Here is a 27,207-nt window from a genome sequence, read left to right on the forward strand (position 1 = left end):
CATTGACTGGGTAACAGGTACCGAGGAAGCAGGTAGACAAATTCACTTAGACGCGAGTCAACCCGGCCCCGCCCCCGCCCCCCCAAAAGACGCCTGCCAATCTGCCGAAGCCTCGTCCCTTCGTGAGCCTTGTCCCCGCGATGATGTTCTTACCTGGTGCCTTTGGAGGAACATCGGCGTTGCGAGCGTCTAAGCTGGAAACGGGCTGCGGTTGTTTTCTTTGCAAAAACACCTGTCTAAACAGCGGCAAAGCCAAGGGCAAGCCTCGCCTGTCAGCGCCGGTGACAGCTCTCGACAAAAAAAATTCGGCAGAGACAATTCCAAAGACATCCACTCAAGCGAAACAATGCGTGCGTGTTGGAATGACACCAGCTGTGTTGCCTCTCTCGCCCTCCGTTTTGGGAATGTGTTGTTTGTGAGCGGTTGTTGCCGCCGGCGGCCGGAGGGGGACACTGAACACCTCCGCTGAGAAGGTTAAAACACATTTCGGCTCGTCCTGTAAAGGCAACGTCGTTGTTGTTCGGCTGTCTCGGCGCCTCCGTCCGCGCGTTGTCCCTCTGACCATCCAAGCGTGGTTTGGGTAACGCTGACTGGGCGAAAAAAAAGAAAAAAAAAAGGCTCGACTGGAAACTCAACCCCCTCTTACGGTTTTGTGGGGACACAATGCGCCGGGCCGTTTAAGTGATTAATTAATACAGCTTACAACCATTAAAAAAGGTATTTGTATCATCTGTCCAGGGTGGATTTAGGTCTCATTGGGATGGAGATTTAGGGAACAAAGGCCAGGTGCCTCATTAGCTCGAAGGACTTACCTGGGCCCGGGTGGACGGGGGATCTCGCGGGTGGTCAAGTTTCAGTTCTGATGCTTGGATTTCAACACGCGGATCCTTAATCTGCGATGCCCCCATAGGTTATGGACCGGGCTCCATCATCCCCCCTGCGACCGGGAACCTCGAGGGCCCGTGCCATCGCTCCGCATTATCAGGCCGCGGTGAAAAATGGCAATGAAATCCAGGCCCGAGCACATTATACTTCCAGCTTGGGCGAGCGCCACAGCCAACAAAGGGTGAGTAATGAGAGGGTCCACACGCATTCACAGATCCAATATTTTTGGTAAAACAATACTATTCAAACCGAATACATGAGCACGAGGTGGCCGCTAACGCAGTAGCCCGTTCGTTGAAATGAAAAACCACAGTTGCCGCACTTGATCATCTTCCTTTTTTTTTTTTTTTTTTATTTACAAAGATCTGTGTGTTGAGTAATGCAAACCGAAAAGCCTTTTTTGAACTTTACATTTGAAATGTTGTAATAGAAGATGAACTCTGAGGCTTCCCAGCTCTGACGTCTCATTAAAAGAGCTTAAAGATCCTCCACTAAACAACACTGACTACAATGTGCTGCAGAAACACAACGTTTACACGTAAGGCGGACAACCGGGTCAATTCACCGTTAATCATTTCGTTTTCTTGGACAACATACTAATTTTAGCATTCCTTCAAAAATATATATACTGTTGACAAATTTGGTTTAATATATGATAGAGCACTTAAATGTCTATCTATGATTATCCATTTAATAAATATACTGTAAAAATAAGTCGTAGTCACTCAATGCAAACTTCTGTTCTATAACGGACAGTTGAATAAGCTACAACAAAGCCTTCTAATAAATGGTTGTACATTATAGCTGCTCAATTTGACACTCAAGTTTCCCTTAAAGTGGTATCTGTCCAGAATTTTAGTTTTACACGTCGTCTGCATTGTTCCCTGACATAGAGCTCTCAACCAGCAGAACACAATCACATTTTAGGTTTTAAATGCAGATACAACGCAAGACACATTCTGAAACAATATGGACATAAAACATTACTTGAGGGATTACATTTTCTGGAACGTTGGGCATAAACTTAAGTTGTAAAACAAAAAAATGCAATGACTTTGCAATTAAAGTGAAACAAATGAAATGATTTCTCTCGTGAATAACAGCTAACATCCAACACTGCTAATGCAAGCCGCTAATTGGCAAATGGAAAAACAAATTACTTTCAGCCATCGACCATCTAGAACTTTCTCTTCTTCCCACTCAGAAGCACCATAGATGTAAAGGCCACTACATGATAACTCACTAGTGCTACAACAAAGCCTGTGGTCTTATGTCCTGCCCAGAATACCACTTACTTACGTCAGTTATTACATAATCGTCTGATCGTAGTTATTCGATTGCACCATAATTTGTTTCCATCCAAATGTTGAGGGAGTTTTAACCCAGTGTTTGAAACGTCGCAATAAAATGGAATGAGAATTTGGTGCGTTTCCATCCATCGCCGGGGTGCAGCAAATTATTTCGACTCGGACCATTCTGCAATGAGTAGAGATGGATTTTTACACTACTCGGCGATTACTCTATGACAGTGGCATGATGTGAAAAAAAAAAAAAATCAATTGTTAACTACGATCATTACTATAACAATTAATCACAAACTAAAATGTCATGATCGCGACAGCCCGACCATTTAACACATACAGAAATAGTGACGTGCGTGGTGTCAGTTACACCTGTCTATCACACCTTTATCAATACATTGGAGTATTTGCAGTGAAGAGAAAATTACAATGGAGCAAACATACATTTATCAAATATGTTGAAATAACAGGGAAGGACTTCCTGCAAGAGAAACCAGCTTCTTCACGGCCACATACAATCAAACGGTCTCTTAAAGATACAAAAGAGGGAGGGAGGTGGTCAAACATTGAACTCATTTCCACTTTTAATGTTGTTGGCCGAGATGCAAGGTTAAAATATATTCTTACTTAAGGCTTTTATTTCACACCACTGAAGAAATAATAGCTGCTAAATTTCCAACCTACAGATCTGCAGTGGAGCATTTTCTCAGTCCTCGTTTCTAAAGCAGCATAAATACAAATACATGTCACACAAAAAGCTGAATTTGGTCCTCCCAAAAGAGAATACTGACTAGCCTTGTATCATCTCAACAGAAAGTGACTGTGTGTGCTTGCGTGTGCGTGCGTGTGTGTGTGTGTGTGTGTGTGTGTGTGTGTGTGTGTGTGTGTGTGTGTGTGTGTGTGTGTGTGTGTGTGTGTGTGTGTGTGTGTGTGTGTGTGTGTGTGTGTGTGTATGTGTGTGTGTGTGTGTGTGTGTGTGAGTGTGTGTGAGTGTGTGTGCGTGTGTGTGTGTGTGCGTGTGTTATAAATGGTCTTCAGGGGTGTTAAGTATAATGTTTAGTGGGCTGGAAGATGGAATCACTGCACCGCACACATGGAGCTGCGCGGGGGGTTGACCGCCCTGGCCACCGTGTCCTGAGTGTAGTTCACAATATCTGCCTTCACCACACGCTGGAATCACACACAAAACAACAAGAGCAAATTAGAGGAAGTCGGGCAGTACACATTGAGAACAAATGGACTAATCTATAAGGGGGTTTGTTTTTTACTGTTGAGAACCAAGTTCCCCAACAATTTAGTTCAAAACAAGCCATGCATAATACTGCCTGGTTGGGAGACTCATGGGCAAGATTTTACCAGTTGGCCAAATTCCTAGACGTGGCGCTGAAGATACTGGTGGCACATCTGGTACCCTCACAATAGGACCAGGTTGGATCCACATAGACCACACTCAAACAGGAAGCATTTACTAACAGGGTTGAACATAACTCATAAACCATGATTCAGGCACCCACCATATGAGGCTGTATTAACATGACAAAAAACTCTACTTCAGTCAACTCTAAGCCACATTACAACTACCACAGTTACTATTGGGATCTACCATGGCTACTACACTTAAGGGCAGGAGACTGACTGTTTTCAAACGTACTTCCAACTATTGAACAGAACAAATTTTGCTTTGCTGAGTGCTCTCTTGTCTAATGGGACCTTCATCCTGGGGGTAGTCCACCAGCTCTGCCTTCACAATCCTCTGCGCATCGGTCAACATATGACACCATTGGAGACATGGAGGAGAAGGTGTTTGTAAAAGGATAAGAAAGATGGATAGATGGGTGAAGGACAAGAATGGAGGACAGGGTCATAGAACAAAAGGGATGGAAAAAAACAAATGTGAGAATCGGAATGAAAATTGAATAAAACACGGCCATTTTGGATCAGTGAACCAACCCTTCCCCCCGCCCCCATGAAGCCCTGGGTCTGTAGAGCGGGATGTTTAGTGTAGAAGAGACAACCTCGGTGGAAAAACAGGGCTTGGTTGGGCTGCCTGATTAATGAGCTGCCGAAGCCTGGTGTCAGAGCCAGTGAGTGATCAGCGGCCCCACTATCTGATCTACCAGACAGAGAACCATGATGGAGAAGGCTTCCAGGCAGATATGATCTTGTCAGAGGTCACGACCCCCATGTTTAAGCCCTCTAAACCTGACAATTGATAATGAGGCTTTCACTGGTGCACATCTAGACGCAGAGCCATGACCCCCTCCTTATCTTTATATTCAGAAAACTATGACAGGTTGTCACTCATACTAAGGCTTCAGTTGGGGAAAAAGAGTGGGTGAGCGGACAATCTCCTGTAAAAGACAGATATGTGTCATGGTGTAATGGTTTATGCAATGAAGAAAAAATAATAATTCCTAATATCTGCCATTCAAGATTCAAGAGGTTTATTCGTCACATACATATACATACTTCCAAACATATATGCAGTGAAATGACAAATGTCAACTATCTGTGTCATATTTGAATTGCATTGGATAAAAAACAATCGCAGGTATTGATGTTTTTTAGGTTTTTTTTGTCTGTCCCTCTGAACTTGTTTTGACCTTTCCTCAGACTGGCACTTGGGGTCTGCCAATCCAGCCTGATTAGCCTGGATTTAAGCACTTGGCTTTATTGAGCCAGCTATCAAGGGAGGTGATGAAGAGGAAAGGAGATTGCCGCCTTCACCAACCAGCGGTGGTTCTCAGTTTTGTTGACAGCATTGGGATCTGTGACTGGATAGGAGAGGGAGGGGCTTGAGATTGTGTCCAGTCCTTTCCTATAAAGCGCTCTCCTTTCCCTGGGGGTCCTGACCTCTGCCCTAGACTTGGGCTCATCAGCCGGTGCCCAGCCAGGGTGGCTCCAGCCGCTCATATCAGAGCCAGGATTAATGCTTCCGTGGGAGGTGACTGTGTAAATCCCACAGCTGCCACCATGGGACAACATGGCCTGGCAGGGCAAGCGGAGACCTCATTTCAGCCTATGTCGGCGGGAGATAAACCCAATAAATCAGTGGGCAAATCCTAACCTCCTCACCCTTAAAACTGCCTACCTTTGACCCCTGGCTTCACGCACTAACGTGGTCAACGTGGCTCTATTTACAGATGGGCAGTGTCAGTGGCAGGTAGACCATCACAGGAGTCAGACATAACAAGCTGGTGTTTACTGAACGAAAGGCTCTTTACTGAGTGTGGTGACCTCCACTGACCTCAAGAACACACTCCCTTTGACTCCCCTTTAGCGTCACTGGGTATGTTACATATTCTTTTATGGCTAGCGCTGCAGGAAACTACTGGCCTCAATTGATGATGGATTCCACAAGCATTATTATCATTACCCCCTCCACGCCACTGGTAAAGTTAGAAAACAAAATCACCAGCAACAACAACTAATGAACCAGTGTTAAACTGACACTCGGTGATGATTTCCCCCCAAGGTTTGAGAAGACTGATAAGTTTTGTTATGGCTAGACGGAATCCAGAATTGAAGCACGTTCTGAGAAGAGACAGATTGCTAGATACGTTGGCTCACCTGGGACTGCTCAATCTCAGCCTTGTTGAGCTTCACACCCAGAATCTCAGCAGCCACTCTCTGGAAACAAAGGAAAACCTGAGGGGACGATAAGAAGGGAGGGGGGAGGGAGTTGGACGGTGGGAAGTCAAAGCAAAATGATCAGATTGTTATTGAAGTCATTTTTACTCCACACGGTTGTATTTTTGGTCTTTTCGTTCCACCACCTGTACGGTGGCTTATTGTGACAGGCAGTACTCACAGAGTCCCCCGTCTTGGCCGAAACAAACTGACTGAGGAGGTTGTTCTCTTGGCAGAAGCGCTGGTGTTTGTCAGCCTTCACCGTCCTCAAATGTTCAAGGTCGACTGTCAACAAAACACAGCAACGCACATCAGAACGCAAGCACAGGCAGGACAGAGCTCAGCACACTGATAGGGGCACAGTCACATAGCTGGGAGTTGGCCTTTGGTATAAATCACTCAATTTATACTATGGAGGACATGAAATCAATCCTACATGTCCTCAAACCATTGCTGGGCTGGTTTTCAAAATACACAGTTGTGTCGACAGAGCAAGTTTTATCCCACCCCCAAAGGACGTCCTCTCCTGAAGTTTGTGATTTGAGGGGATGAACTCACTGGCCGAAGGCCTCATTCTCTGCTGGTATTAAACCTTTTGATGCATTCCACAGCACAAGCCTCAGCGTAGTACAGTTGCACCCTACAGCCATGAACTTTACCTCTCCTTGACCTGCAGCAGACAAACCGGCCCTGCTGCGGTGAGACAGTTGATCCACAATACATGAATGACCAAAGACTCCAGGCTACACTCAGTGGGAGAGCGAAGCCACAGAAAGCTACCTGACATATGAGTGTGATGGCATATTGACGCAGGCCTTGAAGGTGAACGCAGGAGCCCAAGAAATGGCCCCATCACCGCTCCGCTGATTTACTGCGAGCGCACAATGACTCCGCCTTCCTTTCTACCCATTGTGACCGCGTCCCCGACGCACTCGACTCCTGCGCAGATACCAGGCACTTTGCAGCTCTCCTTCCTTAGGAAACGGGTCAGGCTGGGGTCGCTTGGGAAGGTCACCCAGGGGTCTGACTGCTGAAAGCAATAGCTTCCCTCTTTTATTTGTGTCTTTGTGAGACACCACAGCCACGCCCGGTATCTAGTGCATAGGTGTCCATGGGAGCTTGAGGAGGTCGGCTACTGTACGGTGTTGGGTTTCTCCCCCCACCTCCTAGTTCTGCTCTTTGTGTGAGCATTCATTCAAGCAGTCACGGCTCTACCCAGTTCTCATGCCCCTTGGTGTGTGTGTGTGTGTGTGTGTGTGTGTGTGTGTGTGTGTGTGTGTGTGTGTGTGTGTGTGTGTGTGTGTGTGTGTGTGTGTGTGTGTGTGTGTGTGTGTGTGTGCGCGGAGGGAGGTTGCAGAAGGAAAAAAAAAATAGAGGTTTAGAGAGATGGGGCTCAGAAATATGTTATACTGCCCTACTGCAGCATTATCAATGTCTATATTAACAGGTATTAATAAATCTAATCTAATCTAAATTATATGACCCAAAGATGTGAGACACCAATCAAGAAATATAAAACAAGAAATGGTGAGACATCTTACATGAGGAAATTATTTTTTGACCATCAACGTAACTGACTTATAAACACTCTTTTACATCTACACAGTGTCCAGAGCGGACTGTCGCGTTTCTGCCTGTACATAAACAGAGCTGTCTCATAGGCATCAGTTGGTTATTAATTCCAGTCATTAAGAGCGGAGGTACCCTGCATGCTACTATAAGTAAACACTGCTAATCCTTTGGATCCTGCACACTTGGGAGGGGTTATCAATCATGTGTCACAGTCAGATTAGCCAACATTAACACACCGCCTCAGGGGCAAAGAGTGGCGGGTTACTGTAGGTAAAATTCATGAGTTGGACGAGTGATGACGATGCACTCCCAAGACAAATATGTAAGCAAAGGCGAATTTGATCATTGTCTGTGTATGAGCATCATGCTTAGAATAAAGCCAAATCTATGTGCCCCAGAGAAAGCACAAGGTTTAAGTCCAAATACGGGCTAAATATTATCATTAACTAAAAAAAAAAAAAAAAAAAAAATTATACATACATACATACATACATACATATACACACACACACACACACACACACACACACACACACACACACACACACACACACACACACACACACACACACACACACACACACACACACACACACACACACACACACACACACACATATATATATATATTCCGTTAGGTGAAAAAAGGATTTGCTGTTTCATGATTTGTTTAAGAGAAGGGGCTGCCAACATAAAAAATACTGTAAATTGCAATTATAATTTTCAAATGGGTCACCACAGGCTACTTAGCTTTCTTTAGGCCTAACATTCAAAATAAGACCACTCTCTCACGCAACAGAGCAGCATGTGGCATCTGTCTGTGTAAACTGAATATAACAGTTAATCCCACAGTTTTAGTGTTTTGCTCCATTTTTCTCCCTAATGTACCCATTTCTACTTATCAGGTTGAAACAATCTTCCTCCGATGATCTGGTTTCCCTCCGTTTCTGTCAAACTCTACATCAGCCTAACTGCCCCTAGGAAGTGACTGCAAACACGAAATAAACTGTTTGGGCCACCGAGTGCATTGAGATAGTGGAGAGGATAATCACTCGTCAAGAGCGATGGTCCTCCCTCGCTGGGTCACTACGAGTGTTTACATAAAGGGTCGACCTGTCATTGTGGTAAATTTCAAGACAACATGGATTAATATCTGTTGTAATAATTAGGATTTCACCTCAAAAAATGTTTTTATCTTCAACTGCGTTAGATGAATGAGGTAAAATCAAGGAGGAAACCTTGGAACCTTGGTGGAACGTTGCCTCTCAGTTGTAGAGAAAAAACAAAACTGGTCTGTGGTAATTTTACATCACTGATTTTACAAATAATCAACGTTGATAAAGTTAAACTCAGTTGTAAACTCAGATCATTCACATACCACTTTGAGCCCATCAAATCTTAACCAAAACAAAATCTCGAATCTCAAGATAAGGTTCAAGCAAAGCATAATCTGGTTTCTGTAATTCCTCAATGCTTTTGTTTTTGTTTGTTTTTTAAACAGTACCATGACAACGGCACCGAACCACTGATTCATTGGGTCGACTGCTGGGTGAAGCCTGTAACCGTTTGTTAATCACAAAGAGAATGCCACGCTGGCTGGGCAGAGGTCAGAAGGTGCCAGTGTCATTCATCCAAGCGGCAGTCGGTGCACTGGTGGGCGCACAGGAGTTTTAAAGGCGGCGTGTGTGAGTTTCCTGTGTCCTGCATGTGAGGTGAACCCGGGGTCTCGTAGAGGTCGTATCCTGCCAGTGAAAGTTACAGGGGATTGGACTAATCAGACCCAGGGGGAGAAAACCATCATTTCCACCAGTGCCTCAGACTGTGCCTTTCTGTTGCTAAACACAAAACACAGGACGACATATAAGAACTAAATCAAAAGGCAGATGGGGCAAAGGATTATCAAACTGTAATTTGCATTCCAGGGTTTACCTCTCAAAAACCGCTGTGTGATTGTAATTGTTTAGTTTGACTGGCCCCAATTGATTAAATTTCACTGGCACCAATTGATTCTGAATATTCGATTCGCTGTTAAAAAATACCCTATAATTCCACGTTTTATAACTTCCGACATTTCAAAAGAGATTATGGTGAGAATAAATCCTTTAGCTTAACTGCAGGGGAAATTTTATTTGTTTATTATGAAGCTATGACATTTTTAAAACCCCACAAAATCAAAAATTTTATTATTTATTCTAATTGGTGATTTTGAACCACTTAGACATTGATGGAACTTTCTAAGCACAAGTGGGCCAATAAAACAAAATAACAAGTTAAATTCATCTGAGAGATTTTAACAGTCAGTATCCAGCTGTTTTACATGAAGTGGAAAGAGCTCGTAAAAGCTGGTTATGTTATGTTATGTTATGTTATGTTAATCACTTTTGATCGTGCTCTGTACAATTGTACTATTTTAAAAGCAAGCAACACAACACACCGATTGCAAACAAATAAAAGCTGGTTGTTTTAAAATAAGGAAGGCATTCCTTCTTTGAAATTAAGACATGATGCACAGCTCTGTGTGTGTCTGTACAGAGGACAGGACAATGGAACTGCAAACAACAGCTTTTACCCTTCACGAGGCCACGGCCTGCTTCAATTTACCTTTTGACCAGAATTACCGCCGATATTAAAGAGTGAGCCGTTTGTGCAAGACACTGTGCAGCCATTCAGAAGTTATGAAGAGACCAGGGAATGGAAAGGCTCCTCCAGTACATTTTATTAGACCTTCACAGTGTAGCTATTGTTTACAGTGAGCAATGTTTATTTTCTGAGGACTGGAACATCTAAATTTGATGCAGTAACTCACCTGACCCTGAACATTTTATATCACTCTTTTAATGGTTAGTAAAATAATGACATTCTATGAAAAAAAATTGGATTCATAGTATTTCAGCAATGTTTCGAAAATCTGAAAGACTTTTAAGTAAGAAAAGTCTGGATCCATCTGAGCACATTTGCTCGGGATAGATAAATAATTTAATTATTTTATTATTGCTTTTCTACCTTTGAGGGAAGACATGGGAGTGTGGACATAGATGTGGTGTTGTGGAGGTGCACGGGGCCCATGCAGGCGTCCTCCGGGGCGTCCCGACAGAGACAGAGCACTCTTTGTGCTGCGGAGCCCCTGCCTCGGTGGCCGAAAACGCACCGGGACTGTCATGGGACCAGGTTTCCACTAGGTCAGAAGTGTTCTGTCGACAGCTCATTGATCACAGCTCATCTTGTCACCTGACCGTGCTCAGTGGAACACCACACACGCGTGCACACACACACACACACACACACAGACCCTTTAAAATATAATCAGATACTCTGCAGCGGCCCATTAAGCAACATTAAGCATGGTGTTGCTCACCAGTGAGGGAATGTAAAACAGCGAGAGTCCAGCGGTAGCCCTGTTGGCGGTGGGGGTTGGGGTTGCTGGGCTGTGACTGCCGTGCTTAAACATAGGGGCCACAGAACCTGCCGGCGGGGTTAACGGACTCCCAGGACTTGTGAAAATTTAACAAAAGGCCCAGTTCTGAGCTGACCGCACAAGACGTTGCCTGGGGTTTCACTGGCCGTGTCCTCTGAGCTCTCCTGTCGCTGTTAAACTAAGTGGACTTTTATGAGGGAGCAGTATTACACGCCACTGTGAGCCAGCGGTGCAGCTACGAGCTCAGGGTAGACTTCTTAATTATATGTATTGCATAATGACGAGTTGATTCTATATTACAGAGTCTCCCTATGAGAGAAATGCAAAGTTCTAAACCATAATAAAAAACGGTTTCTGATCCAATCAAACAAATTTAACTCTGTTTTGACTTTGCGAGCATCTTTATAAAAGAAACTCTATGGATCCAGATCAATTGGTGCTTTATCCATCCCTGTGTCAGCGAGAGGCCTTCCCAGGAGGAATTCCTCCATATCAATGTTGTGGAGCACTAAAGGAATAAAGCATAGCTTGAGTGTGATGAGGGTTCCAGGCGGTAGTCAGGTCAGGTGGCTAAGCTGCGCTGTGCAGCTCAAATGGCCCATGACTTACCACACAAGAAGGCATCCAAAGACTGATCATCTCCTGCATGTGCAACAATATTTGCTTTATGGATGGCTAAAATGAATGAGGACTTTCCATGTTTCTACAGGCGCGGCAGTCGAGAGAGATGAGTATAAGGACAAGGCCGGGTCAAGGGGTGGTTACAGATAAATCTAGTTTAATCTGCATGGAGTACCAGATGGAGGGGATTTTTGATACTGAGACATTTTGAAAATATCAAAGTAGGTTTGAGCCACAGATGATATTTTTTTTTTTTCCCAAGATTTATTTTTATATTTTTTTCTTTAATTCGAGCGCCTTGCATTTATGAAAGTGGCAAACCTCACCAATTCTCCTTTGAAGTCTGCTTACCCAGAACACCAGAGAAACTATTTCCCTAAGGTATAGATAGATACGGCAACCCTATTTTTCCACAGTCTTATCATCCACAATTTGGAGAATACAGCTGAAAATGTTCCTTCATCTCCTAAAAAGAACCATGAAAGCCTCCTTGCTTTCTCCTTTAGCCCGATGGAAACACCACCGCCACTACAGTCAATGCGGTTTCTCAACAAATTTGATACACTCATCCATTCTGGCCCCCGTTTCCTTTTAATAAAACGTGAATAAAACAGGAAACACTGGCTTGTATACCATAAACATTCCAAATCCTTACCCAACCATGCACCGTGCCTTACTAGGCCTATATTCTGTATATATAATGTTTTACGGTGTTTAACCTGTGGTCGCCTTCCCCACAGCGCAACACAGACACTGCTGACGTGTGCATCCCTTCTATCTCCAGAGGGGTGGGGGCAGCCAGGGTATGAGTACTGGGCTTTTGTCCCACCACATGTCTATTGTGGCTAAACCTTTCCCCTGGGGGCAATTAGGACCTTTTAGTTTGTTGTAAGAGGACCTAAGTACGAGTGGGTTGAGCCAGGAAAAACATTTTTGAGCTAAACCAAAAACAGAAGCGCATTGAGCTCCTCCGTGCTCCTGGACTTCTGAGCATCTCTCTATTAAGAAATGTGCGGGCCTACACTGAACAGACAGAAATTGTGGCAGCTTTACAGGGACGGGAGGGGTGACAGGGGGTGGACGTAGGTGGGGTGGGGGGGGCGGTTCAACTCCACCCTGGAGCTTGACAAAAGGGACAAACAACTCAAAACCAGCAATCTTGGTGGCGAGAGCGCGGCTTGAGCGAAGCAGGAGTTTAAAAGACATCCACATTGCGTTTTCACATTCCAGGGGCGGATGGAAGAGTGGGGAAAGAGAGAGAGGTACCGGCATGCAGTAAGATCTGTTGTAGCCTGCAAGAGCAAACACAAGCAAGTTGTTTGACACAACAGGGGTCATAAGGCAATGAAAAGAAACGACTGTACGCGAGGGCAGCTACAGAAAAAGTGTTAAACCCAAGTATGTGAGAGATGAGCGCAAGAGGAGGTCTGAATGCAAGTCATAGCGCCAGTGTTTGCACAGGGATGAAAAAACAAATGTCCGAGTGGGTTTGAAAGATGGAGAGCGATAGAGAGACGCAGAGGGTAAAGAAAACAGAATACAGAGAAAAAAACACAGGAGAAAGACACAGGAGAGACAGCAATCTGCGCAAACTCTTTTTCGTGCGCAGAGCCTCTCCCCCGGCGGAGGGGAAGGTTTCCCATGGCGGCTGGAGCGGATCGGCAGAGGCAGAAAGCCTCGGAACCTCCGCGCAGAGAGCCGTGAGTGATGAGGAGGGGTTAAGAGAACTGAACCTATTTAAGTCACCCAAATAAGGGCTGTGAGAGTCCATGATGGATGATCGGGAGTTCCTGAGGGAGACGGAGGAGCGAGGAGAGGGAAGATGGGCTGGGAGCGAGCCGGGGTCCTGCGATTCCCTACGCATAAAACAAATTGGTTTCATAAACTGCAATATAAAGGCCCAGTGCATAGGTCCGTGGTGTACACTTTGTGGTTCCAATATTAAATAATATTATCAATTACATTGAATTAGATTTCATGAATAAAAAAAATGTTTTGTCCGAAAGCAACGCTTTTATTTGTCTTTATTTATATATTTTATGTATTTTTAATTAAAAGATGACTTTGGCAACTTCTTCAAAAGGTATATTCAAAATAGAAGTAATAAAAAATAAATAAAAGTAGTGACAGCCAAAGTGTATGTGATGTCAACTTTTACATATCTCAAAACTAAAGTAAAAGCCATAATAATAAGATTACAAGTAATAATCTAGTTGTTAATAATGTATTTTAACCTTGAAAACGTTTTTTAGAACAGACTGTAGTTTCATGCAGAAAACAAAACAATACAGCAAGGAGTACACAGCAAGAGAGGATTTTGCTGGACTACACTGGGCTGCATTATAATAAATAGTTATAGCATGTTTAGACAGACCAAGAGCTTAGCATTCTTCCATTACCCGTGTGTTCCCAGAAAATCCCGACCTCCGCGAGAGCGTCCCACCATCTGACATCTGTGCGCATGCACATGGTAATCGTACACACACACACACACACACACACACACACACACACACACACACACACACACACACACACACACACACACACACACACACACACACACACACACACACACACACACACACACGTGTGCCATCAATAAAATATTTCATTGGTTTCCTCTCTGAATTGTTACAAGTGGTGCCATTATTAGGCACAGGGCTCGGGTCAGTGTGTGAAGGGCAGAGGGGCGCAGAGCGCCAGGGCTTAACAAGCGCACTTAACCTCCGCCGGCCACCGAGCTGAAGAATGGAGCGGCTGTTTCCTACCAGCGACATGGCACAGGAGGGCAGCCACAGCAGTGTAGGCAGAGGAAAGCCCAGAATCATTAATGAATCATCCAGGCTCACTAGCTGCACACTGGAGAGTGAAGACAGTGTTCAAAGTAGTAACAAGTCAAGGGGTTTTTCAGGAGATCCCAACTGGACGGTATCCTCTGGCTGGACGAACACACTATGTTAATTTGTAGACTTGCACACATGTGTTTGTGATAGGGCTGGGATACATTGCCAAAAATTGTATATTCCAAAGTTTTTAACTCAATATCGATCATCTGACGAAATTTGGGGGATGGCTATTGGTGCTTTCAAAAGATATCTACGCACAAGGAACAATGATTAGTAGTGTGGATACTATGACCAAGCAGGTAGAGGCGATGATTCACTAGAACAATCTATGAAGTTCAGAAAATTGCATTACTTCACTGCAATGCAGCCTTCTTTAAGACAGAATTTAACCATATCACAATATCCAAATTCCTAGGTGATATCTAGTCTCACAATATTGGTATAATAATTATATTAACTGTAATTGTGTCTTTTGTGTTGTACATTTTTTTATTTTTTAAAGCAGAGAACTGTATCAAAGTTCTGCTCTTGAAAGTCATTGTGCATGGGTGCGTGCAGCCAGCTATGGACACCTACAGCGTACGGTGCAGATACGTAAATCGAAGTGTGGAAATGGGAACACTTAAATTTGTGACTGGTCAAGAGCAAAAATCTCCCCAAAGACGAGCCCTCAGACCCACATAAATCTGCAGGGACCGGAGAGTGTTTTTCTAAGCTCTGGGTTATGCCTGAAGTGCTATTTCAGTGGCCACTGACATGGCCGACGGGGTTGCCTCACACGGTCCAACTTCATGGGAACATTTTAAGAAAGAAATTTCAACACCGTCGGTAAAAACTAATGTAGTGCATTTTTAATGTGCAGTGCACTGTAATTGGGTACCACCAAGGTACAAGGTTTCCAGCCTTGTGACACATTAGAACACAAAGAGATTAACCAGAGTGAGGCGGGGGGAAAAGGGAAGGAGAGTAAAATACTGATTTCTACGCGGGTAATTCCCACCAGATAGCAAGACTAACTCTCTCTTCATGCCCCCTGAAAAACGGACCCCGTGAGAGGGTTCAGGGATTCATAAAGTCTCACAAAGTAATTGATTGCTCCTGGTGGGGCAATCTGTGTGGGATTCTGTTTTTTCTTTTTTTTGGGGGGGCCTGTAGGAGCAGAGAAAACACACGCAGGCGATTCTCAGCGATACAGCCGCTGAAGTGGGGGGGGGGGGGGCGGCGGCAGTGGGGGTCAAGAAGGGGGGGGGGGGGGTTCTCTGTCAGCGGGATGTACACCACTTAAATATTACAGTACACACACTCACCCACACACCCCAGAGCCAGCCTAAATACGGAGGCGCCCACTGTTAAAGCCGAGGCATTAGGGCGATGCGACGGATGCGAAGACAGGGGAATCCGCTCTCGACAGGCGAATTAAGCCGCGACCTCTGGCCCTTGTTGAGTCACATTAGCGAGCGCTTCCTGTGCGCAGGCACCACTCTGCTGACCGTCCATCACCGGCGCGATGGTGGACAGCCGTCATTACACACACACACAGCCCGACGCCTCGCTTTACAATAACACCGCTGCTGCCGCGACTCCACATCTGTCAAGAAGATGTTTAAAAGGAGTCATCATTATTAGTCTTTATTTTGGAGATGGGTGGAGGGAGTTTAGTGGGAGAAAGGAGATGTGGGGGGGGGTGGAAAAGGTTGGTCCGGAGAGCTGTCTGGTTATCATCCAGTTTCTCTTCCATTCTTACCCATTGCGATGGGGCAGGGGCCTGGGCTGGGAGGGGTGCGGGGGTGGGTACTCTATACAGGAGGCAGGCGAGCAGACAGACGAGTTGGGAGGTGGGGGCACGCAGATAAGGAGTGGCCCCGAGCAGGTCGGCCCCGGGTTTTTAAATCATCGCCAGTCACTCCCCGGAGCACGCAAACATCAAGGTTCCCATCGCTCTTGAGACCTCACTCCGTCCCTTATCAGCTTATCACACAGATCAATTACCTTGAGCTCCAACGAGCATGTCTGCAGCCATCCAACACACACTCCTCCACACACAAGTCAAATACATTCAGTATATAGCAATGCCCACCAGAACATTATTCAAAATTATTGAATCATTTTGAAAATATTCTGGTGGGCATTACGATATACTGAATATTCATATTCTTATTCTTATAAATAATAATAATAATAATAATAATAATAATAATAATAATAAATAAAGTTAAATAATAATAATGCTCTCAAAGTACAAAATTAAATACATTGGTCTACATTACGAAGAGTAAATTATGAAAGAAACCTGGTTACGGTAGAGAACTATGCAGCTAAAGAATATAGTCCTACTATATAACCACAGAGTGTGTGTGTGTGTGTGTGTATGTGTGTGTGTGTGTGTGTGTGTGTGTGTGTGTGTGTGTGTGTGTGTGTGTGTGTGTGTGTGTGTGTACACGTGCGTGAGTGGAAAAAGCCTTACTTTTGTTTCCAACCAGCGAGACGACAGGCTGAATGTTTGACTCCTCGTTGGCCTTCTTGACCATGCTGAACCAGTCCTCCAGATTTTCAAAGCTCTGGTAGTTGCTGATGTCGTAGACAAGCAGCACACCCTGTGTCGGAGGGAAACAAAGACAGATTAAGGGAGCCAACTGGGGTTTAGTACCTACTCATTGACATTTGAACACTGGTACATGAGAAAACAAGGGTGCATTTCCTACATGGACGTGTGCAACAAAACTAAAACGGAGCTATTGAACATGGAAGCAAGCAGCAGGTGGCACTGCTCCTCTTCTTAGGAGCAGTAACATGGGAAGGGAAATCCACTTAATCACACACACACACACACACACACACACACACACACGCACGCACGCACGCACGCACACACGCACGCACACACACGCGGTCTTGTCGAGGCCGGATGCAAAAATTGGGCAGAGTGGAGGTTATCTACAATCTAGGCTAATACAACACAGGACTACCGGTTAGACGCCACGCCGCTACTCCTTAAGTATTCTCAAACACTGTAAGTGGAAGCAGCCAGAACCGTGACTCCTGAGAGCAAACAGCACAAGAGTCTGTGTGGAGAGGAGAGATACAACAGCAAACAGCCCCCGGGGTCCAGACAAACTATCACACCGCACAGCTGTCTTCGGCTCGCAATAATAATCGAAGAGGTACTATCTCTATGTCACAAGCTTTAACGATGGCTGTGGCTGCTCTTCTTTTTTTTTTTTTTTTTTTCTGTAGACACGCGACGTCACGACACGTGGCGTTTGCCGACAGCTCCGGTCTCTATTGGTAGGCCGCTTCACTCTACGGCGCCGTGATTGATTACAGCAGTTAAGGTTCCACGAAGGCCCGGCCTGAAATCCCCAATGTTGTAATGTAGCGTTGATGTTCCGCATCCTGGCGTGCGCGAGACATGACTGTGTGTGTGTGTGTGTACAAACACACACGGGCGCACACACACGCACACTGATTCAAAATGACGTTTGCTGACATGTTGACGGGCATTAAACAGAAATTACCAGCACACTACTAGCAAGAATTTCATACTTTGCAAAAAAGTACATTGTTGTTTGTATAGTTCTTTCATGAAATATAATGCTGTTGTCTTCAACCGGACTGGATTTTAACCTTGGAATATTATAGGAGTATATCTAAGAATTATATTTTAGTCTGAGTCTTTCAACCTGGGATTTGACTTCATGCGCAGATATTGTGAAAAATATTGATATTATTTGAATTCCCTGATAATTATTGTGATAATAAATTCTTCTATTTCAGCCAGGCCCACTTCCGCCCTAAATAAATGTTGCTTCGAAAGCTTCTAGCGGTGGCAGGGAGCCATCTAAGGATGTTGCCTAGCTATCAAGTACAAACACCACACAAAGTGCTGCGTTCGCACAGGGTTGCTGCTGTTTTCATCAACACAAAGTTGATTTTTCCGTTGGGAACACGCTTAATGCGATCAGGGTGAATGCCTCAGACAAAACAATGTGAATTAAGAATAAAATGGAGCTCCTCCGTCTACATTTCAATTTAGATTTCATCTCAAGACATTCTGACTTTGCACATTTTGCATATAGCTGTCATATAGATCTGTTGATGCAGTTTTGTTTGCGCTCCCTTGCACTTGTACAGCAAACTGTCACTTCAAACCATGGTGATGGTGATGTGGCCTCAGGGGTCGGGAGCGACAGCCACTAAATTAGGTTGCTGTCGATAGAATAATAGGCCTAATTATAACAACCAATTCAGCCTTATTTCAAATAATGAGCCTGTGTGTATATTTATAGCTTTCTTTAGTATTATATCATGTTTCCAGAGCAGATGGGTTATTTACATGCAAATACAGGATCCTTCCTGAGGCGCTTTGAAATATTCCAGGTCTCAGACGCTCTAGAAAGGGTGATGAGCTTTGACCGTCTCAGTTTAATATTTTACCTCAAAATGCAGATAACGCTTTGTACAGACAAATTTACAATTTGCTTATGTCCTCACTGGAGGGAAAAGAGCATCTTCAAGCAGAGGATAAAGATGTGTGCGCTGCTATCAGTTCGGCTAAAGGTATATTAAAAAAAAAAAAAAAAAAAGTTTGTTTGCATGTGCCTGTGTGTGTGGTACGTACATGAGCTCCATAAACATATTTATCCAGCATCTTTCCTCCTAACGTTTGGCCTCCTATGTCCCAGACCTGAAGAGTCACGTTCAGGTTACCTAAAGAGGAAAAGAAAAAGAAATGTCTCTCATTAAACAGATTCATGTTCAATGTATTTTCCATCTTCTCCCAAAAAGCGTCCGCCGTTTTATCCTCTTTTGATGATTATTTTCCGTGTATTCCTGGGCAGTGTGAATCAACGTGGCGACTTGATAATGGTGCAATGTGAGTCAGTTTCAGTTTCAAATGTGTTTAACATTTATTTTAGAAAAGCAATTCATCCTTCTGGTGTGTGTGTGTGTGTGTGTGTGTGTGTGTGTGTGTGTGTGTGTGTGTGTGTGTGTGTGTGTGTGTGTGTGTGTGTGTGTGTGTGTGTGTGTGTGTGTGTGTGTGTGTGTGTGTGTGTGTGTGTGTGTGTGTGTGTGTGTGTGTGTGTGTGTGGTGGGGGGGGTTCGAGAGTCAGCATTCTAACCTCAGCCCACCTTTTGGGTGAGGGATTTCTACAATACGTCGTTGTTATATTGGAAACAATAAATCAGTGATTAATCTTTCATGCTAACCACTCCCGCCTGGCAGGTCACCCGTGCCACACATCCAAGAATATCCAGCCGGGAGAGTGAGGGGAACGAATAGGTACGCTCACCCTCTAATTTAAACATTCTCAATACTCTGTCAGAAGAAAAGAAAAAAAAAAAGAGCTCTTATTAGTCTAGGAAGAGCTGTTTGAATTGAGCTGTTTTCTGCCAAGTCGAGGGAAGTGAGGAGAATTACGTGCTGTTAAGGAAAATAGCAATAATTAAGCAGAAAATAAGAGGAAAAGAAGACGCTTGTCCCAATTTCTGTGGAAAGGGCAAGAGGGGTAAAGAGAGAGAGAAAAAGAGATGGTACAAAAAAAAACAAAATAAATATTTTCTTCCTCTGGAAAATGAAAGAGGGGTGGAGAAAAGAAAACAAGATGAAGAAGACGAGGAGGAGGAGGAGGAGGAGTGGAAGGACAGGCGTGATGAGAGGCTCGAGCGGCGATGTGGAGCAGCGCGTAGACTGTGGACACGGATGGACGGCACAACGGCCTTCGCGAGTCTCTTTTCGAGGCGGAGGGAGGGAAGGAAGCGTGGAGGGTTACAGTGGCTACATCCAGACTACACAGCGTCGACATACAGCCGCATTGAGAAGCGCAATAAATAGCACCGGGCCCTCAGTGTTTGGGAAGAGCCCATCCCATGCCGCCCTTCACGCTATGACATTCACTTTATTTATGTTTGAGAGATTCACGCTGACGCTGCAGGAGCTCCCTTCGCGTGCAGCGCCCTGCTTGTATGGTCAAAGTAGTGCAGATACTGCGCTTGTGCGGCCAACAACCTAAATAAAAATAACGGGGAAAAGAATATATATATATATATATATATATATATATATATATATATATATATATATATATATATATATATATACGGTCCAAAAAGTGATTGATAAAACAAAACAAAAAACACTAAACACCAGTGTCAGGTGGAGCAGATTCAGAATGTGTCCTGTTCATCTTCACCACCGGCCGACCCCAGCAGCAGCGGTTCAGCGGCGACGCCTGGAAGAGGTATTGTTATAGAAAAAATAGCCCGCATAGAGGAGGCCGTTGTGTGCCAAGCAGCCCGGCCTCACCTCTCCCCTCCTTGGAAAATGTACATTAAGTTTGACAAGCCCGGCCTTCATGGCGAGGGAGGCCAGCGCTGCCTATAGGCTGCTCCACCCCCCACCATCGCGGGGAGACCCTTACAGCCCCGCAGAGACCGGGAGACAGACACACACACACACACACACACACACACACACACACACACACAACCTCTCCAATATAAGGCCGGTGCAGCGTCCTAACGAAACCCCGGACCACCCAGCTCGCAGAGAGACCCCTCTTCTTCATCAGCTCATCAACACCCAATTCCCCAGAAAATGGTCCGTTTAACAACCTCGGTGTTGAACCAATGTTACTGTTGCACGGAGAATTTCGGGGACAGGCTCGTTGTAAACCAAAAAGGTTACCATTCAAAACGTCAAAGATAAGCAGAAAAGCTGTGTGAAAAGCACCGGCTCTGGCCTTAACAGAATTTGCAAAGGTTATTATGAAAAAGTCTTGCAGCATGTGCTTATGGTGGGCCGTTTTCATTTAGACTCCACCACAACATTTTTGGCGGTTTAGTCCTCCTAAGGTCCATAGGCTGAAACAGAAACAAAGTCAAAATAGACAGCCTCAGCCAACTCACAAATCAGCATAACTTTTACTTTTAGCACTTAATTTGCCCTTGCCTAATGGTGTTTTATTAGTAATAAAAGAATGGAGGCACTTTGGAGATTTTTGGAGCTTAAGCCTTGGCAGAGTTTTAGAAATGCCATTTAAAAGGCTGAAAATCCCCATTTCTTATGGTAGGAAGTGGAAACCGAGTGGTATTAGCTAAATATAGCATTAGTCAATAAACATTTATTTTACACATCTAAGGTGGAATACAGAGCGTGGCTTTATATCTGTGAGTCAAACATAAACAAATAAGGACATGAATGTTTTATGTGGTGCAGGACAAAGATCAGTTCAACGTGGGGATCACTGATATGAATATAAAATACTAAATGTATTTACTCTGTACTGTGCCCGCAGAATTACGAGTGAGACTTGCCCTTCTAGACATAAGCTGTCCATTGGCCTGGTGGAGAGTGAAAAAAAAGGGTGGTGTTTGCTCTGGAGAGAAGAGCTTTCAGAGTGAATAAGCCTGAGAAGTGGCAGACTCTACAATGTGGAGCTACTGAAAAAAAGGCACATTCAAAGCCTCAAACTCACCTGAATCGCTGGCCTAAATATCCTAGCTGGAATATCTAGTTTAGAAAGTGTATTAAAATAGCACCGCAAAAAAATAAACACATAATAAGGAAAGAAAATGATTGTGCTGTATTAAAATTATTGATGACCCTTAATCTGAGGCAAAACAAGACTCGGTATTTGTCGCTATCACCTCTCTGGAGTTAGTCTACGGTTTGCTGTTGCGTCTTTGTGCTCGTGTCCGTGGCGGATCGCAGGACAACGGAAATTCCCGAAAGGCTTGTGAAGGAGTCTCACCTGGAAGAGTTATTCTCTTAAGAAAGAAATCCAGGCCGATGGTTTGTTTGTACTGCTTCCCAAAGGCCTCCTGTGCAAACCTGGTGGCGAGTGACGTCTGAAACAGAGACGGAAAGAGAAAGACGGAGAGAGGGTGAGATCCAGCACCACGCGCCCGACATCAGAAATACTAAAAATCACTTGTGAAGAATACTGTATTAGACAAACAACCTTGGATGTGAAAACACAGACACACAGACTAAAATTTAAATGGACAAAAACTCAGAAGCCACACATCCATATTTGCTTGTCATACAACCAGCGCCTCCAAAACTTCTTTGTCAGTTTTTTCTGGTGCAGAGTAATATTCGTGACCTACTTATTGCCCAAATAATTGGTGGAAACTGACCTCTTTTCTATGGCTTTTTTTTCTTTTACAGTCTAATGTCAAAAATGCAACAATGCAATTAATTACGCCTATACAACTCATATTCTTCAATGTGATGTGTAAGACACATTTCATTAAAAACATTTATTTAACACAAGGCAAGCATACTAAAAAAAAAAAGTTGAGGATTGGCTGGCAGCTTTTCTGAAAGTAACTGCCTTCCTTCCTGGTTCGGACAGTGAAAAGTGAAAATAAATGCAAATTACTAAAACAGGTGTATAGCTATGTCATGTCTCCAGACCAGACCCAATAATTGCCGAATTATAAAACTCCATCACTCCTTGTCACCGTGTTGGGGGAGAGAGGCGCGCAGGGGAGTGGGGTGCGGGGGTGCCGGCATTTTAGGGGCCCTCCTGAAATCCATGGGAATTCACTGCACAGACTTGACGCGTCTACTTTAATTCGTTTTGATGGATGACAATATGAAAAAAAAAAAAAATGAAGTGCTGGGTGTCTACTGGCTATCTTTAGCACAGCGTGCTTATATAAACAGCTGAGAAGTGAAACAGTGGGACTCCCTTCGCCTTCATGTGGCAGTGATTGCATTTAATGTGCTACTCAACAGTCGCTCACATTCCAAAATACTGTAATATGACTTCTAACTTTGAATCCACAGAGCGTTCACTCAAAACCGTAGACCAATCCACCTTCCATGTTAAGGAGTTTCAGGTCAAGGGAGACAGTGTTTGCAATAAAATAAAAGAGGCTTCTATTCCATTGTTCTGGGTTTGTATTAAATGATATTTTCCTCACCAGACTCCAGGGGAGACAGTGAAATAAAGTCTTGTCCTAATGTTCTTTAATCAAGTATCAAGGTTTTCTCAAGGCCACCACCTTGGATATCATCCTTCAAATGTTTCCCAACTCGGGCCTGCAAAAGTAATCGTGGATTCACACTCCGCCGTATCAAATGATTAAGCTTAGCCTTCGGGTGGGAGGCTTGGTTGATGAATGCATCCTTGGAAGTACAGTATTAGATTTATCCACCTAATTCTATTTTGACTTCACCATTTCATAAGCCTTTTTATCCCACGCTGTGCCGTGTGTGTCTGAAGCTCAAGAGTGATTGAAAAATTACTGGAGGTGACTGACGCAACAAGGAGAAAATCGTCCATTTAAGTAGCCCAAACAATCACTGACAACACAGGAATAACCAGCTCGGACAGCAGAAATGTATTCCACATGCTCGCGTTGGCCTGCTCGGCCATTTGTCTTGGCATTCCAGTAGCTTGGCTCACCCTACTTTGTAGTTCTTTTTTTTCCACTGTACAACTGGAACTAACCAGCGAATGTAAAAGCTGGCGTAATCCTGACACACCACTGGAGAACAGCACAGGGTCACCAGTGATACCAATGCCGGGAAATGGGGAGGGAAAAAAAATGAGGGAGCGGGGGGAAAAAAAAGAAACCTTTCTGTGTCCACATTACGCAATACAAATATAAGAGATGAAGCAGATTCTTGCAGCATGCTATCAAAAATGTCCTCCCCCCCCCCAAAACTTAACTATCAGAGACATCCCTTTCCTGCCGTCACTGAAATAGTGATGAAATGAGGTCTTCTCCTGTAAGGGGCATCAGCGGGGTAAAGTAACTGCTTCTGAGAACCCGCAACCAGCTTTCTTTCTCTTGTAGTGAGAAAGAAGTGCAACTGTTCACAAACAAAAAAGTAATTTACGTGAAAACCTCTGCAGAAAAATAGACTTCTGTGTATGCTAAGCCCAAATGCCTTAAATTTGGCTCTAATGCAAGCCTCCGTATTTTAAAAACAGCTCGCTCAGGTGGACAAGCCTTCACACATCTCCTCATATTTCTGAATGGGCAACCGACCACAAGCAAAAATACCAGCTAAGTTGGAGTCCAAGAAAAACTGATCCGATTGCAATTTGCTGAACAAATTGACATTAATAAGGGGGGAATAGCATTCAAGATGTCAGTCAGTGGTGCCGGCTCAAAATGGGGGGCAGGGCTCCCATTTTCTGCCCAAAACGGACAAGCAGGTAAGTCATTCAGACAGTGACGAGCTGACACCTGGCAGCGGCGTGAGGGGAGTTATTAATGTAGCGTATCTACTGGGAACTGAGTTGTGTGTGTTCACTATCCCCCCTGAAGAAAATGTCAACTTTCCAGAATGGGAACATTCATTTTTCTCATCGGGTCTCGCCATGCCTGCTACGTTCGTTTTCTTTCTCCAAGAGGAAAGAGATTAGCTGGGAGAAGGGATGGTGTGCAGCTCAACAGCACTTGAAATCGCTGCCTTCCCTCTGCACCGATTATGGCGAGCATCCACAGATGCACTGCAGCAGAAACATGGCTGCATTGTCATGACAACCCCCTTGCTTTGCTGCAAACAAGTGTGCCGTGTGACTTGTTAATTTTAGTTTATAGGTTTAGCCGATTACAAACCTAAAATATTCAGTTACGTTTAACAGAGTATATCTCCAATATCTATTTTTTTTATGTCAACTGAGAAAATACAAGAGCCCAGAATTTTTCATAACAAACTCTATGGGAGCCAAACCTCAACCAAATATTCTTTCACTTGTAAATGTGTTTTCTATATCAGCACAAATAATTCACCATCCTATATCAGATTGTACCACCCATACATAGACAAATCAAAATAGGAGGGGTACAATGTTGTGAATATTTCATTTATTTTGATTGTTGAAGCAGATTAGACATAAAAAAAAATATTTCGGTAAAACAAAATCATGATTAAAGAAATAGGCCTAAATAAAATCAAAACAAAAAAAAATCATATTTGGTATTAAAGAGGCTTGGGAGGCAGAACAATCTTTTGGCCACGGGCCGCCAAATGCAGGCAGTAAGTAGGTAGTAAATAATACATAATACAATACAAACAATACTGTCCCTTAATAGTGTATGCAATGCCAATGGCCAGGTATGTTAAACAGGTTTAAGGAATGGATTAGTGCTACATTTAAAATGAGACGTCCACACAGGCATTTCTAGCATTCAAAACATTCCCAGGTGCACTTTCCACCCCATTTCTGAGAGGAAACTACAGCTTCTGCATTGAATTACTGTTAGGAACTCAGTGCATTTCTGCACTGGTTGTTTAATAATAATATCAAAACATTAAATATAAAAAAGCAAGTCACATTATGACTAAAATCCAGCAAAAAAACACACAAACATGTAAACCATTTTATTCTGCAGTGGGAGACACTAGCAGGTTAGCCCATTTCCCAAATCGCAATCACAGTGGCATCACAGCAACACAATGATGACATGAGCAATGTGGTGACAAGATAATTGATGTTAAAGAATTTACTGTAGATTATAAACGCCTCTCTAACAGTGTGGCCAGTTATCCTCCAAAATCAATTATAATTCTTGGCCAGTTCAACCACTCACTGGAATGACAGCCACTTGACTCCTTGACATGCGATGGGAATGCAAGCCTATCAAATATCTACAGGACTTGTATAAATACACTGGTGGAAATTTCCCGCAATACACAACATACCTATTAAAACACACCTATTAAGTAGCGCAGAGCAGTATTGACACAATCGAATATCAAAATATCTTGATAGCACCAACTTGAGGACTGATTCTGGGGCTCACTATTGGCGCTTTCATAAGACGTTTACAAAGGCAAATGGAGATGTGGGAAAACACAGTAGTTGTGGTTATTAAGGTCTTTGTATTGAGGTGTTTTCTGCCTGCTGCATTAAAACCACAACACTACAACCCCTCCTCTGGGCGACCTAAGCCAGCCCGGGCTGTAGCGCTCAGCTTCTGCAATACCGCATTTTATACTGTTAGAACCATTTTGTTTGTTGATACAGGGTTTTAATGGTTATTGTTAGTTGTTTTATTCATTATATATTGGCTTTTTTTTTAATTATTATTAAGTACATGTTTAGTTTTATTGCATATTGCCCTTTTTTTTGTATTGGTATTGCCTAATTATTATCTCCTATTGTTGTGACGTGAGTTGCTGTAACCCTGTGTTTCTGTGTCGGTCTACACTAGGGCATCTGAAAACCTGCCTCAAAATCGCAAATGCAACAACACAACACTAGATTTATTCGAATATTATAGAGTATTTGCAGAGTTATAGTGCGTTCCAACCTGCCCTCGTCACATTACGTCCGGGTGACTAATAAACATCTGCGGGTGTTTCGACAACTAGCACTAGCCTAGCTAACAACAACTAGCATCGGTCGCCATGGTGACGGAATAGGCGCTGCAGGGCGGTGAACGGGTCCAAAGCATCATTTTGGTGTAAAAGGTGAAAAGAAGCAGATTTAGGGCAGCGTCGCCATGGAAACACAAGCTCTGCGGCGACGCCTGTTGTGTTTGCGTTTGAAATCCTCACCTTGCCAGACGCACCGTCCCCGATGACCACAAATTTGAGCTGTTTGTCTTGGCTATCCTCCTCCGAGTCCGACATCTCGCCAAAAAATAAATAGGTTCTAATAAGATGTGTTTGTAGAGCAGAACGGGCTCGCTTGTCGGGGATACGGATATTTGGGGAGATCTAGTTAATCAGGCGGATTAAAGTAACGCTGCAGCCGGACGCCATCTTGGCTCTGCGCTGCTGCTCGGAGCGAACCACTTCTGGCTTGGGGAGGAATTTCCCAAATTTCTGTTTCGCTGAGAGAGGACGAACAAAACAGCCTTGTTTTGTAAAAGACCGTAATGGACGCCGAAAATGTCCATGTGCGTGGAAATTCGCATTATCATTGCTATTTATCGTGTTTTTTTTTTTTTAATTGAAGGAAAA

General features: G+C 44.0%; 1 protein-coding gene across 1 annotated transcript; it reads right to left on the reverse strand.

Moving 5' to 3' along the window:
• Nucleotides 1–1,227: 1,227 nt before the first annotated feature.
• Nucleotides 1,228–27,002, reverse strand: rab28 (RAB28, member RAS oncogene family). The gene is made up of 7 exons (XM_080008630.1): nt 26,800–27,002; nt 22,025–22,121; nt 18,892–18,980; nt 16,738–16,867; nt 5,998–6,101; nt 5,757–5,834; nt 1,228–3,356 (listed from the first exon to the last, which is right to left on the reverse strand). Exons 1-7 carry the CDS (start codon nt 26,872–26,874, stop codon nt 3,264–3,266), a joined length of 666 nt encoding a protein of 221 aa, XP_079864756.1. The 5' UTR covers nt 26,875–27,002; the 3' UTR covers nt 1,228–3,263.
• Nucleotides 27,003–27,207: the final 205 nt, after the last annotated feature.

The sequence above is a fragment of the Zeus faber genome, assembly GCF_960531495.2.
Source record: "Zeus faber genome assembly, chromosome: 10".
Taxonomy (NCBI): Eukaryota; Metazoa; Chordata; class Actinopteri; order Zeiformes; family Zeidae; genus Zeus; species Zeus faber.